General features: G+C 40.8%; 1 protein-coding gene across 1 annotated transcript; it reads left to right on the top strand.

Annotated features, from left to right (window-relative positions):
* The first annotated feature begins 754 nt into the window (after window positions 1-754).
* Window positions 755-6468, top strand: LOC107791868 (uncharacterized). The gene is made up of 5 exons (XM_016614013.2): window positions 755-1172; window positions 3653-3765; window positions 3867-4238; window positions 4975-5713; window positions 6026-6468. Exons 1-5 carry the CDS (start codon window positions 941-943, stop codon window positions 6094-6096), a joined length of 1527 nt encoding a protein of 508 aa, XP_016469499.1. The 5' UTR covers window positions 755-940; the 3' UTR covers window positions 6097-6468.
* Window positions 6469-15198: the final 8730 nt, after the last annotated feature.

Consider the following 15198-nt stretch of genomic DNA (forward strand, 5'->3'; position numbering starts at 1 on the left):
GACAAAAAACGTGGAGAACTTCAGCCTTTCGTTTCCAAATATGACTTTATTACAAAATCCAAAACACCAACCGATAAAGCGATAAACAACAACTTAAAACAAAACGCCATTGTAGCAAACCAACATTACTGTCTCATTTTATATTTTTACAACCTTAAAAAATATAACTTCATTAAATCATAATCTCTTCCCCTTATTAATTCATTCATAAAAAAATATTAGAGTTTGTTTTTATATTTAAATTCAATTAAACTTTAAACTTCTCTTTTATAATTAATTGCATACTTTTATAGCTATAAAATCTCATTACATATTTAAGATTTTTTACTTTCCTTCTTAAACTTCATACCTAATCAAATTATACCACATAAATTAAAATAGAAAGAGAGTAATGATTAAACTTTGATATGATGTATTTTTTGTGAAACTTGCATTTCAATATTATCTTAATAAGTTATACAGTTTAAGTTAAATACACTGACTGCGTAAAACATAAGTAGATCATTTATAAGATAATATAATTAATAACATGATATAAACGGTAAGTAATCTAGTAACACATGTTACATTAAAATTTAAACTAGTCTAAATAATTTTTACCCTATTCATCCTTATAACTTAAATCCTTATTATGACTTATAACTTAAATCCTTATTATGGTAAAATGTATCACATAAATTAAATTACTAGTAGTAACATATTAACAATGTTGAATTAAGTAGTAGGAGAAAAGAAGTGGACTACATATATTACCACTCTATTTGAGTCTTACCAAAAAGGAAGTTTCTCACTTTCTCTCTCTTTTTCTCCTCCAACACACTCACAGGAAAAAAAGGGAAAGAGAAAAGAAGAAGAAGCTATGGACTTTCTCTCACTACACACTCACAACACAAATGGAGATTAGCAAAACTGAACCAAACCCACATTACTATTATTTTCAATGGGCAAAGTAGAGGATGAACATCAATTACCAATATCAACAGTAGGTGCAAATGGTACAGACCAAAATGTAGAGAATAATAGTTGCCGCAGCAGATTCAGTGGGTTTGTGAAGTTTAGATGTGTATTTGCTTTGCTGTTTGGTGGAGCTGTTTTGCTTTCTGCTATATTTTTGCTGCCTTTTTTTCACACTGGAGATCTTGGGGATCTAGATCTAGACCCCAAATTTAGAGGTACCTAATTTTCTTGATTTTGAGTTTTTTTTTTTAATGTTAACATTGTCTTCTTTAGTAAAGTTTGATTTTCGTTGTGTTAGAATTGGTAAGTAAGAGTTCCTAATTTGGTTTTGCTTTTGAGATCCTAATTACCCTTTTCTTGATGTTGGGTTTTCTTTAATGTCAACATTGTTTTTTATAGTAAGGTTTGAATTTTTTCGTGTTAGAATTGGTAATTATAGAGTTCCTAATTTGGTGTTATTTTGATTTTAGTTTTTTTTTTTCCTTTTTTAAATGAGCTGGTGTTTTTTATTTTTGGGTTTCTTCTAATCTTGTGAAATGAAGTGAATTTTTCAATTTTGATGTTGTTATTACCATCTCAAATTTGGCAAAAAACTTTGCCGTTTACCGGTACCCCTTTTCTTCATTTTGAGCTTTGTTCATATCAACATTGTCTTGCTATAGTAAAGTTTGAATTTTGTTGTGTTAGAATTAGTAATTATAAGTTCCTAATTTGTTTCTTTTGAGATGCTAATCACCCTTTTTGTGTGGGGTTGTTTACCTTATGGTGTAATCTGATTTTAACTCTTTTTTCCTTTTTGCTTAAATGAACTGCTGCTTTTGATTTTGGGCTTCTTCTAATTTTATAATATGGTAAAAATTCAATTTTGAAGTAGTGGATAATGCTGATATATGTTTGTCATTTTTCTTTATCTGGTGAATTTTTTTTTTTTTTTTGGGCTGAGAACAAGGCTGTGTTATGACATAGGCTGTTGACTGATTGGTCTGGTATGAAAGCTTATGTTAGAATTCTTTTTAGGTAATCTCCTAATTTAGTAAGTTGTAAATAATTTTCATCAAATCTTTTATAACAAATATGCACATTTCTGACTCAGTGGGAGGAGAGTAATAACCTTTAATTGAAACTGGAAATAAAACTAATTTTTTAATAATTTTTTAATTGTAGGATTATATATTGTTACTTAAGATGATCAACCTCTTTGTCACTGTTTCAGTTCTTCACAAAAATTTCCTCTTCTTTTGTCTTTTTTCTCTTTGTTTTTCTTTTTGGTGGTTTTCATTATAGTCCTTGTTACATTCAGTCATACTTTATTTCTGTAGAAAGTTTATTACGAAAGTCAATTGCCAACAAGTTGTTTGACATGTGACCCTTGTGAAGTTGAGCATATAAGAGGTTTTTGTTACCTAATAGCGATATCCTTGTGGTATGAGCCCCTACCATTATAACCCTAGTGTTGTTTACTTGCAAGGAAAACTCCAATTTGGTCAAGCGAGATTTACTTTCTTTATGTTTTAGCGCCAATGGTAAAAGTTGCCGCCATGTGACCATGAGGTCACGTGTTCAAGTCGCAGAAACAGCCTCTTGCAGAAATGCAAGGTAAGGCTACGTGCATAGACCAATGTGGTTCGTGCCTTCTTGAGACTCCACACATAGTGAGAGCTTAGTGTACTAGGCTACCCTTTTATGTTCTTAAACATTTTCCGACGTTAACATTTCCATCCTAAATGCACGAGTTCAAGAAACAACCCCATAATTCAGGACTTTAATGATGGCTGAGCAATTAAAGATACCTTGTTTTCTTTTGCTTTAGGACCTTTCATTCTATCATGTAAAGATAATTGTCCAACTGGATTTAAAAGGGTGCTCCTTTTTACATATTCTTATTCACTGGCATGTGACAGCTGATTATAAGTTTGTAAAGTACCGGGACCATTAGATCCAGAAGCCTAAACATGCAATGTCTGGAGAGTTTGATAACTGACACTTAGCCAACTTAGTGAATGTGTTTTCTGTCCTTGTTAGTACTTAGTAGAGGAGTATCTGGTGGTCTATTTAGTTCATTAAATAGCTCCTAACGCCTCACCTCTTCTGTTCAGCTGAGTTGTCTAATTGATGTCATCACATAATATGGAGTTGATCATTAGTTTTTATCTTCATTTCATCTGTCAGTGGCTCAACTAGCAATCCACCCTTTAACAATATTTGTAATAAATAAATCTTACTATGAATTATCAAAGAAAGAATGCATATTAGTCCCTATTTGAATATACCGAGACACTAAAGGAGTATCTAATTGGTCTCTGCTGCAGATTTGAATCAAATTCTTGTCAATTGCTTACCATTGCCTTCTTTTCTATGAGTATTAGTTTTATCAACACAAGCAACTTGTGCTAGTATAATTGAGTTGCGATTGATATATTTAGTTGTAGGCATAGAGTAGAATATCCCTTGGGTGTGACCCAGAAGCAAGAGGTTCCAAATGTTAGTGGGTGATATCCATGGGGATATAACATCCACTGCAAACTTTACTTTGAGAACTCTTCATTTTTTCTGTTATAGTAATTTCAATATCTAATAATAATAATAAAAAAAAAATCTAATAATATATTTAAAAAATTAGTGCAGCTGATTATTGCACATTGGATATACTTTCACCTATTGATTTGTCTCTACGTTTGTGTTTGGGGCTTTATAGGTCATGACATAGTAGCCAGTTTCATGCTTGAGAAGCCAGCTTCTTTGATGGAGGATTATACCTTGCAACTTGAAGATGATATTTTTGATGAAATAAGTGTTTCCAACACTAAAGTATGTCAATTGTGGTTTCTCTTCGTTTTTCCTTTCCTCTCTCAGACTTCACTGCTTTTGCTACTTGTTCCTATTCTTACTGATTTATGCTTTTATAACAGGTGGAAATAATATCATTAGAAAATATAACTGGATCAAACATAACAAGGGTTGTCTTCGCTGTTGATTCTGATGTGAAAAATATGAGGATTTCTCCAACTGCTCTGAGTCTAGTCAGATCCGAATTTGAAACTGTAATTACTCACCCATCATTTCTGCACCTGACGGCATCTTTGTTCGGGGATCCTTTTTCTTTCGATGTGCTGAAACTCAGAGGAGGGATTACAGTGATCCCTAAACAAATTGGATTCCTCATGCAGAATGTGCAGATCCGATTCAACTTCACATTGAACTCCTCCATCGATGAAATTCAAGATAAATTTGATGAATTAACAAGCCAGCTGAAATCAGGGGTACACCTTGCATCATACGAGGTGCGCAAATATGACTGCTGTTACCTGCATTGACTTTTATATCCTTTGCTTTCCTCTGATGTTGGTCATTTATGCAATTCATGATGATGTCATTAAGCAAGTCTTTAGGCCATTCTATTCTATTTACAATTGTTATTTATTGTTCCTGCCACATAACGCCTACCGCTCTTCTTGTCTGTTTACTCGTATAGTTGACTAAGTGTAGTAATAGCTTTCTGTCTTTTTTGTCTTCAAGGAAATTAAATAAATGGAAAATGATAAATAGTAGCTCCAGGGCATTGGAAATGGTTTGAATTTGATGTTCTAGGATTTGACCTGCTTCTGCAAATTACAATTTTGTAAAAAGATTGTCATCAATAAAAACTGCTAGGATAACCAGCACTATGGTTCAGTGATTCCATTTTTTTGCAGTTCTGTTTTGAGGTGTAAAAGGTTCGCAGTGTTTGCCCTCGGAATCTGCTGCTTTACAGGAATAACTTATTTAGCACACAAGCGTACATGCACTCACACGTTGCACATATGTGTAGATATATTTATTCTTGTATTTACATACCGTAATATTGACAATACTTGTGAAAGCATTGGTTCCTTTGTCATGGTAGAGGATTTCATGGTTTCTAATTGTGCTGGCTGCTGGCTTCTTGCATAGTATGTGTGTTTCTATTTGTTATTTAAAAGCATTTACGTTTACTGTTTGCATGTTGGTTGATATTTCTCACTTCTCTTTTGGATGCAGAACTTGTATATCAAGTTGACTAATACAAGAGGCTCGACGGTGAATCCTCCCACTATTGTTCAGTGTCAAGTTCTTTTAGCAGTTGGGATAAATCCTTCTAATTCTAGGTTGAAGCAGTTGGCTCAGACCATTGGTTCTAATTCTAAAAACCTTGGCCTTAATAACACCGTATTTGGGAGGGTTAAACAAGTTAGCCTGTCTTCTATTTTACAACATTCTCTTGGTAGTCCTTCACCTTCTCCGGCTCCTCAACCCTATCACCCTCAACACCATCACCACCACAGTCGCCACCACCACCGCCAAGGCTCGAATGTTGCTCCCGCAATTTCACCTGCTCCGAGGGCTGAGAAAAGGGGATCAGTTAGCAGGAAAGTTTCACCAATATTGGCACCTGTGCCATCGTCTGCACCAGTGGTTGCACCTGCCCCTATACATTCAACTCACAAAGGTCATGTGGCGAAACCTCCTTGTCATTTCGAGAGATTCCCAAGGAAGGCGACTAGTCATCCTCCTGTACTACCGCCTATTAGGTCACCAGTCCCTGCACCTCATATTGCTCCCTCTCCACCACAGAAAATGCATGCTCCAACACCAGTCCCGCATGAACTCTCTGCGTTGAGCCCATTGCCCTCTGTTGTGTATGCTCACACTCAGCCTCCTCCAATGACACCTCCAATGACACCTTCAGTTGCAGAGCCTCCTCACAGAATACCTTCAGGTTCAAAATCCCCATCGTCATGTAAGTAGCAAGAACATTTTCTGTTTGTCTTATACAGAAAAGCTAATAAGCTCTCGAGGCATGTTAAGAAATCATTCATCAGTCTTCAATATTCTTTACCTTTCATTCAGCCGAGGAGAGGGGCACGGATTAAAGCAAGTGGAACTCTTCTATTCTAGTTGTATTGTTCATTCAGTCCTGAAGATTTTTCCTATTTGCTAATCACCTGCTCTGCTCCCTCTTGCTTCCAGAATTATACTTATCACTCAATTGTTCTAGTATGTTTTTACTCTTCATGCTGAAATGATAATCTGGTGTACTCCATGTGTGCAGCTTCTACAGGGATTTTTTCGTCAAACTTGTGGGCTCTCTCGCTGTTTCTACTTCTTGTACCACGTTTATAGAAGCAGAATGAAGGTTTTTTTCCTCCGGTGACGCTGAAATCTGCTGCCAGTATGAAAATGAGTTCCACGTATCATTTCATCTAGGCCGAAGAAAACTAAATGGAGGAGCTTTGCGAAGTGGGAACAATGCCAAAAGGGCATCCCTCACACGCAAATGAATATATGTGGTTGTTTTGTGCTTGTAAATACTGTATCAAAGATTCAGTACCGCGATGCATTTTCAGGTCAAAGTCACAGAGGTGACAGGCCTGTGATGACATGCATTACCACTGTTATGTATGATACCTCTTTGCATAAATGTAAAGAGGTTAAAAAAAGCAACCAACAAATGTATAACAATGCCTTTTTGTTTCTAATATCTTCTGAGCCCGCTATATAGTCCGAAGTTTAGCTTGTTTGGGGGAGGGTAGTACTAGGATGGGTGACCTGGAAGTCCTCGTGTTGCATCCCCTTTGGTTTTCAAAAAAAGAAAAGAAAAAGGACATAAGAAACTTCCGAGCCCGTCAGCTACGATTCCTAGCTATGAACAGAACTTTATTTATCCTTTCATTTGCTTACTGTATTTTTACTTGTTCCTGCAACAAAAATATGGTTTGTGTCTTTATCTTCAACATTATAGGAGGTGATGTAAAATTGGATGTTGCAGACCTCAAATATTAAATAATACTGTATCCTTTTTAGTAGCTTAGATTTTTAGATTTTCTTATCGATTATTGTAGATTAATAAGACCCAAAACCGGTAGCGAGTAGAATAAAGAAGTTGCTTCTAGAATGCCGATTATAGTTTTGTAAGGTGTATATATATAAATACACACATATATACACACTTTATACCAGAGTAGGTAAAGTGTTTGAGTTGGAGTTTCATCGCGTTAACAAAAATATTATATTACATTGTGTTAACAAAAATACGCTCATCTTCCGTTCAAATATGCTTTTATTTATTTTTAGTTCTGTAATACATTTGGTGATTCACGCTCATTGACATTGAAGGAGAATTAGAGCTTGTCTTTGGCATATGAAAAACAAAAACGGATTGTTTTGGCCTTTGGGATATTTGATGAAGTGACAAGAAAAGAGAAAAAGCTAGTGTGGTAGTAGTTTAGTTTCTTCTTCCCCCTAGCCTTCTCAATATGTCACCCAAGTATCCATTGAAATTATTTGAAGAAAGAATTCTTATTCTTTTTGTCTTCAAAAGTGATAGATGAAATATAATAACTATTGGTTTGGACGTTTGGTTTCAAATTGGTGAAATTGTCACTCATACCTTTTAGTACTTTGGCCATTTTTCTTTTCATGTCTAGATTTGGTGTATCAACATTTTTGGCTTGTGGGGGACAAGCTTTGGCTAGGATCATGATAACTGTCATTGGCTGCTTTCCAGACATGCCCCATGACCCCTTGGCCGTGCCCCATGGCGGCCTAGCAAGCCTCACAATGCCTAGCGCCATGGTCGGCCCCGTAGTCTTGGCTGCGCCAAGTGACAAGCGCGCATGTGCCTCTGTCGCCCCACTGATGCCTCTCGCCAGCGCCCAAGGGCTGGCCAATGACAACAGCGCCGCGCGCCCTGACAATGCCGCGCGCGCAGATCCTGATGCCTCGCCAGCGCCCAGCTGCAGGCCCATTCCAGCAGTGCCTCGCGCACAGACCCTGATGCCAAGAACCAGTGCCCAGCCTCAGGCCAGCACATCAAGTGTCGCGCGCGCCCACAGCAACGCGCGCGCAGACCCGCAAGACAAAGATGCTGCCATCGGACTTAGTTTTTCCTTGTAATAATCTAAGTCCTTTTCATTGTAATCATAGACTAGTTTTCATCATTTTCATTTCAGTGTGCTTCTACAGCTTTATTAGGACTAGTCTTGTAATGTTGGTTTATTTTTTTTAAGCATTATTAAGGGGGACCAAACAATCAAACATTTTCAAGCAAGCATTTTCTGGTGTCTCTCCCCCTCGACACCGCATCATTGTAATCAGCATTTTCATTCATCAATAAAATCATCATCATCATTCAAAACCCAATTCTCTCTCAGCTTCCGCAATTTGCTTACGACATTGGTTTTCCCGCACGACACTGACAATCTAGTCTAGCGTGCGGCGAGGACCTCATTGGCGGACAGCAACCGCACTGACATCGGTTGCTTAGCCTTACGTTGCCCTTCCAAAGATCATCAGGAAGGCGTTGCGTAACAGTTGGTATCAGAGCCTAGGCTCGACATCGGACGAGGGAACATTTGCCATCATCACCATTTCTGACCATGGTGAATCATGGGGAGCGTCTAGCATCCCTAGAAGAGACGGTTGACCGATTACGACCCATCGTGGATACGGTGCCTGATCAAAACAACAACCTAGTGCAAAGGTTGGACGACCTGGACCGCCGAATGCGGCAGGCCGAAAATGACATTGCAAACATCAGTCGTGACTCCGACGAGGACCGACAAACGGCAGCCATCGAAACTGCCAATATTCATGGCAAATTTGAGGACCTCCAACAGGAGCGTGCCGACGATTTAGCCCATCAACAACATGAGGCAGACAGACTAACTGCCATGCAGCAAACCATAAATGACTTGACAGACAAGCTTAATGTCGTCAATGCTGCCTTACAGAGTCTACTTCGAGAAGGCGACCATCACATCAGGGGTGCAGCAGACCTCACCCCCATTCCACAAAAGCTTAAGATACCGGAGCCAAAGCCATACGACGGATCCCGGGATGCTAAAGAAGTGGAAAACTTCATCTTCGACATCGAACAATACTTCGATGCCGTGGGCCATTTGGAGGAATCCAAAAAGGTAGCGACTGCTGCCATGTATCTTCAGGGCGATGCCAAACTTTGGTGGCGGGTCAAATACGAAGCCATCAAGGCCGGTGAAGATACTCTTCAGACATGGGACGAATTGAAGGTAGTCATACGCCTGCAGTTCTTTCCCGAAAACGTGGAATACAATTCAAGGAGAAAGCTACGGGACCTCCGCCACACCAGATCAGTGAGGGAGTACGTGCGCAAATTCTCCGCACTCATGCTAAACATACGCGACATGGGGGACAAAGACAAACTCTTCGCATTCATAGAAGGTTTGAAACCTCATGCCCGTATGGAACTACAGCGACAACGGGTAGACACCCTGCCCAAGGCCATTCAAGCTGCAGAATGCCTTGGCGATTATCATTTGGGAACTCAGAATGACAGGCCCCAGCCATCTGTCCGAGGGGGATTCAACGGGCACCATCCCAGCAAGGTGGCCCAAGCAAAAGTGGGGGAGATCGGAGTGCATCCAAAACTAAGACTCCTCCCTCCAACAGCAACAGTGCTGCATCCATCAACAACAATCAGGGGAGAAAGCCTCCCTCAGAATGCCGTCATTGCGGCGGGGCACATTGGAACAATGAATGCCCAAACATCAAGGTCAATGCTCATCAGACTATCGAGGATGAGACAGATGCATCAGACACATCCGAAGACGACCAGGTAGGCGCCTTCAATGCAATTGTTGGCTCTATCCCACATGCCTTAGCGGGAACCAGTGCATGTCCTCCTAAGAAGACATCAGTCCCTATCACCAAGAAAGGGAAAGAAAAGATGGACGAGAGGCCTCCTAAACAAGCGAGGACCCTAATGTTCGTCGAATTGAAAGTGAACGGCAAGCCCCTTCACGCATTGATAGACACGGGTGCCACCCATAACTACTTGTCATCAACGCAAGTAGAGCGCCTAGGTCTTGTGGTACAAAAGAGCAAAGGCCGCGTCAAGGCTATCAACTCACCACCTCAGACATTGGGTGGAACAACTACAAATGTCCCAGTGAAACTTGGCCCATACAAAGGAAGCATCGACCTGCGCATCGCAATCATAGATGACTTCGACATCATAGTGGGTTTGGAGTTTATGAGGCAAACCAACACCATTCCAGTACCATTTGCCAACATGCTCCTGATGATGGGAGAAAACGGGGCCAAGCCCTGCACCATACCATGCTTTCCCATAAAGATGGCCGCTGAAAACATCTCGGCCATGCAGTTGGAGAAGGTAGTCAACAGACATGAACCTCAGGTTCAGGCTACCCTTCGCAGCAACAATCAACCATCATGTCATCGGCCTCAAAAGACTGGTGACGCTCATCATCGTGTGAAGACTTGTCAGCCATGCCAACAAGGACAAGTCGGATCACTCATCACAGCCGGGACCCTCGCAGCCATTACATGTCCCTCAGAGACCATGGGAAAGTGTTTCCCTCAGATTCATCACGGGATTGCCCCAAGTCGGCAATCTTGCATCCATCATGGTTGTCATAGATCAGTTCTCAGACTATGCAACTTTCATAGCAGCCCCGCAAAACATCTCAGCAGAAGATACAGCTCGACTCTTCTTCTCGCACATTGTCAAACATTGGGGCCTGCCCAAAAACATTGTTAGTAGGCGCGACTCACGCTTCACTAGCAACTTTTGGACCCATCTCTTCAGGTGCTTTGGGTCAACATTGAGTCACAACTCAGACATCCATCCCCCATCGGATGGCCAGACAGACCGGTTCGATGACATGCTGGAGGAATATCTCCGCAACTTCGCAACCGGATCACAGAAGCATTGGGTGAAGCTCCTGGATGCTGCTCAACTGTGTTTCAATTCTCAAAAGAGCCATCATACAAACAAGAGCCCTTTTGAAATTGTTACCGGACAGCAACCGCTTCTCCCGCAAATGGTGAATGCATCAACCATGCCAAAATCTCCTCGAGCTGCCAACTTCTCGAGCGAATGGGAGCGCAACATGGAGATAGTGCGGAGCTATCTCATCAGGGCCCAAGAGCGGGCAAAAAAGTTCACCGAACAAAAGCTTTGCTTTGCCCAACATCAACCAGGGGACAAAGTAATGTTATGCATCCCAAAGCGGTACTTGTTTGCAGAAAGGACCCATGACCCTCGGCTGCAACAAAAATACATCGGGCCCCTGCCCATTGAAAAACGCATTGGGAAGTCCACATACCAGGTCAAAACTCCATCCTGGTGGAAGATCCATCCAGTCTTCCATGTCAGCCGCATGAAATCATTGCTTCGCTACAACAGCAAGCTCAAAGAACAGAGGGGCGCAGACCTCCCATCCAACAACCATCAGAATCATCATCATCATAAGGCTCCGAGGACGGCGCCAACTCAGGTGGGGGAGAATGTCATGGGCTGCTTTCCAGACATGCCCCATGACCCCTTGGCCGCGCCCCATGGCGGCCTAGCAAGCCTCACAATGCCTAGTGCCATGGTCGGCCCCGTGGTCTTGGCTGCGCCAAGTGACAAGCGCACATGTGCCTCTGTCGCCCCACCGATGCCTCTCGCCAGCGCCCAAGGGCTGGCCAATGACAACAGCGCCGCGCGCCCTGACAATGCCGCGCGCGCAGATCCTGATGCCTCGCCAGCGCCCAGCTGCAGGCCCATTCCAGCAGCGCCTCGCGCACAGACCCTGATGCCAAGCACCAGTGCCCAGCCTCAGGCCAACACATCAAGTGTCGCGCGCGCCCACAGCAACGCGCGCGCAGACCCGCAAGACAAAGATGCTGCCATCAGACTTAGTTTTTCCTTGTAATAATCTAAGTCCTTTTCATTGTAATCATAGACTAGTTTTCATCATTTTCATTTCAGTGTGCTTCTACAGCTTTATTAGGACTAGTCTTGTAATGTTGGTTTATTTTTTTAAGCATTATTAAGGGGGACCAAACAAGCAAGCATTTTCTGGTGTCTCTCCCCCTCGACACCGCATCATTGTAATCAGCATTTTCATTCATCAATAAAATCATCATCATCATTCAAAACCCAATTCTCTCTCAGCTTCCGCAATTTGCTTACGACATTGGTTTTCCCGCACAGCACTGACAATCTAGTCTAGCGTGCGGCGAGGACCTCATTGGCGGACAGCAACCGCACTGACATCGGTTGCTTAGCCTTACGTTGCCCTTCCAAAGATCATCAGGAAGGCGTTGCGTAACATAACTCACGTGGGTACTCTGTGATTTAGATATCTTATTCACAATTTTGAATAGTCTCTCGCAAAAGTGCAAAAATGCAAAGTAAAGTTACGTATGCTAGATTTGATGTGCTCCAACTTCCTTGTATTATGTTGCGTATATAACTGAAGGTTAATACACCAAGCTGTTTGTTTTTGAATTTTCTTACTAATAAAAGTTTTGGAACCTAAGTCAAGATTGAAGTTCTTGTTATGAATAATTAGGATGTAAGATAGGAAATCAAAATGCTGAGTTAGGAGTGAAGAAAGCCACGTCAAATGAGTAAGTACTTTATTTTAAACTAACTTGTAATTGTTTTCCATTTGACAATTTCAAATACTTTTGGATTATTAAGAGGAGTTAGAATAAGATAGAATCATATGTGTGGATCCTTTTTGGTGGGTACATACTGGCTGAAAAATAGTTGCACGAAGTGTCAAGGAATTATCAAGAATATTTGTTTTTAATCCTTTTATAGTGAATTTGATCAAACAAAAATTTCTAAGCTTTAACAATTAAAGAACTATTGTTTTCAAGTATAAAAAGGGGACATTTTTCTAAGACCAAAAAAGATAGGACATTCCGTCAAGATCAACCCCTTCGGATGTCACGTCGTACTAATTTTTGATATGAGCATATGCATCAAATACGGTGTAACGACCGTCGTTATGAAAGTTGTAGCCCCGTTATCCTATTTATTGCTTATTTTATACTTTATAGATGCTATGTGATTTGTCGGGGTAGTTGGTTCGGGTCCGGTGAGGTTTCAGAATGAATTGAGATACTTAGTCTCAAGGTTGAAAGCTTAAGTTGAAAAGGTTGACTGGATGTTGACTTATATGTAGACGACTCCGGAATGAAGTTTTGATGGTTCTGTTAGCTCCGTTGGGTGATTTTGGACTTAGGAGTGTATCCGGATTGTGAATTGACGAATTCACAGTCCGTAGTTTAATTAAGCTTGAAATGTTGAAAGTCAAAAATTTAGAAGTTTGACTGAGAGTGGACTTTGTGGATACCGCGCTCGGATTGTGGTTCGGGGAGTTGGAGTAGGTCCGTGGTGTCATTTGTGACTTGTGTGCAAAATTTGAGTTCAATTGGACGTGATTTAATAGGTTTCAGCATCATTTGTAGAAGTTGAAATTCCTTAGTTTCAATAGGCTTGAATTGGGGTGTGATTCGTGGTTTTAGCGTTGTTTGATGTGATTTGAAGGCTTGACTATGTTCGTATGGTATTTTAGGACTTGTTGGTATATTTGGTTGAGGTCCCGGGGGCCTCGGGTGGAATTCAGATGATTTTTAGATCAAGTTTAGAGTTAAAAAGGGTGCTGTAGCTGAAGCCTTCTTGTGTAATCGCACCTGCGGAGCTTTGGTTGCAGTTGCAAGCTCGAAAGTGCGGGCTGGGAAGCGCAGAAGCGACCTAAGATGGAGGTGTGCAGTGGTCGCAGGTGCGAGGCAATTTCCGCACCTGCGTGGTCGCAGATGTGACATCATGGCCGCAGAAGCGGAACCGCAGGTGCGATTAAGTTTTCGTAGGAGCAAAAAGGTTGGACATAACTTTAAATTTGAGGGTTCAACGATTTTCTCCCTTTTAAACATTCCAAGCTCGGGATTTGGCAATTTTTGAAGGGTTTCTTGAGGTAAGTCACTTGTGGTTAAATTTATTCAATAATTATGTTTTCCCATTGAATTCCCTACCTAGATTGTGTGGTTTTGAGATATAATTTTGGGAGTTGAGGCTAGAGATTTAGAGAGTTTAGATTGGGGATTTGGTATTGTACTTTGGTAAATTTGGTATGGTTAGACTCGTGGCGGAATGTGCTTTTGAATTTTTTGACTTTTATTGGATTCTGAGACGTGGGCCCGAGGGCCGGCTTTTGAGGCGACTTTTTGACTTTTGATTAATAACTTAGTATTTTCTTATGGAATTGATTGCTTTAGCTCGTGTTGATTGTAATGAACTGTTTGTGGCTAGATTTGAGGCATTTGGAGGCTGATTCGCGAGGCAAGGGCGTGTTGGAGTAGGGATCTGCATAGTTTGAGGTAAGTAACAGTTCTAAACTTGGTTCTGAGGGTATGAAACCCCAAATTTTATGTCATGTGATTGGTGTTGAGGTGACGCACATGCTAGGTGACGGACGTGTGGGCATGCACCTGTGTAATTGTGACTTGGTCAAATTCCATGGAACTGTATAGTTGAATAATCCGTTGTTATCCGTATATTCTCCATGTGTTATAGAAATTCGACTACAATCATGTTAGAAATCATGCTTAGGCTAGGTGCTGATAATGTAGGGATCCGCAGAGGTCTTGTTACATGTTGAATTATCTGCTAAACTGCTATTTTGTACTCAATCACTATTTTTTTACTTGTATATTATATCTCAGTCTCTTTTGTTCTTTATTGATACATTGTATCATCGCTGTTTGGGCTGATTATCATGATTATTGACAACCCGAGAGACTGGAGAGATTGATGACTGAGTGAGGTCGAGGGCCTGATTGTGCAGATATTTATCAGGATCGGGCTGCACGCTCAGCATGCTTCTTTAATTAATTCCACGATTGTCGTATTATAGCGCTTGGGCTGAAGGAGCCCCTCCGGAGTCTGTACACCTACAGTAAATGCAGGTACCTACTGAGTGCGAATACCGAGCGACTGAGAGAAATGAGTGACTGTGAGGTTGGAGTGAATGGGAGGACTGAGTGACTATTACTCTGAGATTCTGCACTTGATTTCATTACTGTTGTATTTCAGCTAGTATATATCACTGTCATTTAGTCTCTGAGAGATACTATATCCTGTTTCAATTGAACTTGACACGAATTAACTATTTTGACCTTAAATGTCGAACTTGAAAGCATGCCTATTTCCATGTATTATATTTTTCTGTAATTGAACTGTATCCATGAAGCTCATCATTACTTTCAGTCCAATAGTTAGTCTTTTTACTTACTGAGTTGGTTCTACTCACACGATACCCTACATTTCGTGTGCAGTTCCAGGTGTTCCCGGACACAACAGGTGTTGATTATCTGAGCGGATCAATTATTCAGAGATTTCAAGGTAGCTGCCCGATGTTTGTAGACCTTGACTTTCCTTCCCTATCT

This window comes from Nicotiana tabacum, chromosome 5 (assembly GCF_000715075.1).
Source record: "Nicotiana tabacum cultivar K326 chromosome 5, ASM71507v2, whole genome shotgun sequence".
NCBI lineage: Eukaryota > Viridiplantae > Streptophyta > Magnoliopsida > Solanales > Solanaceae > Nicotiana > Nicotiana tabacum.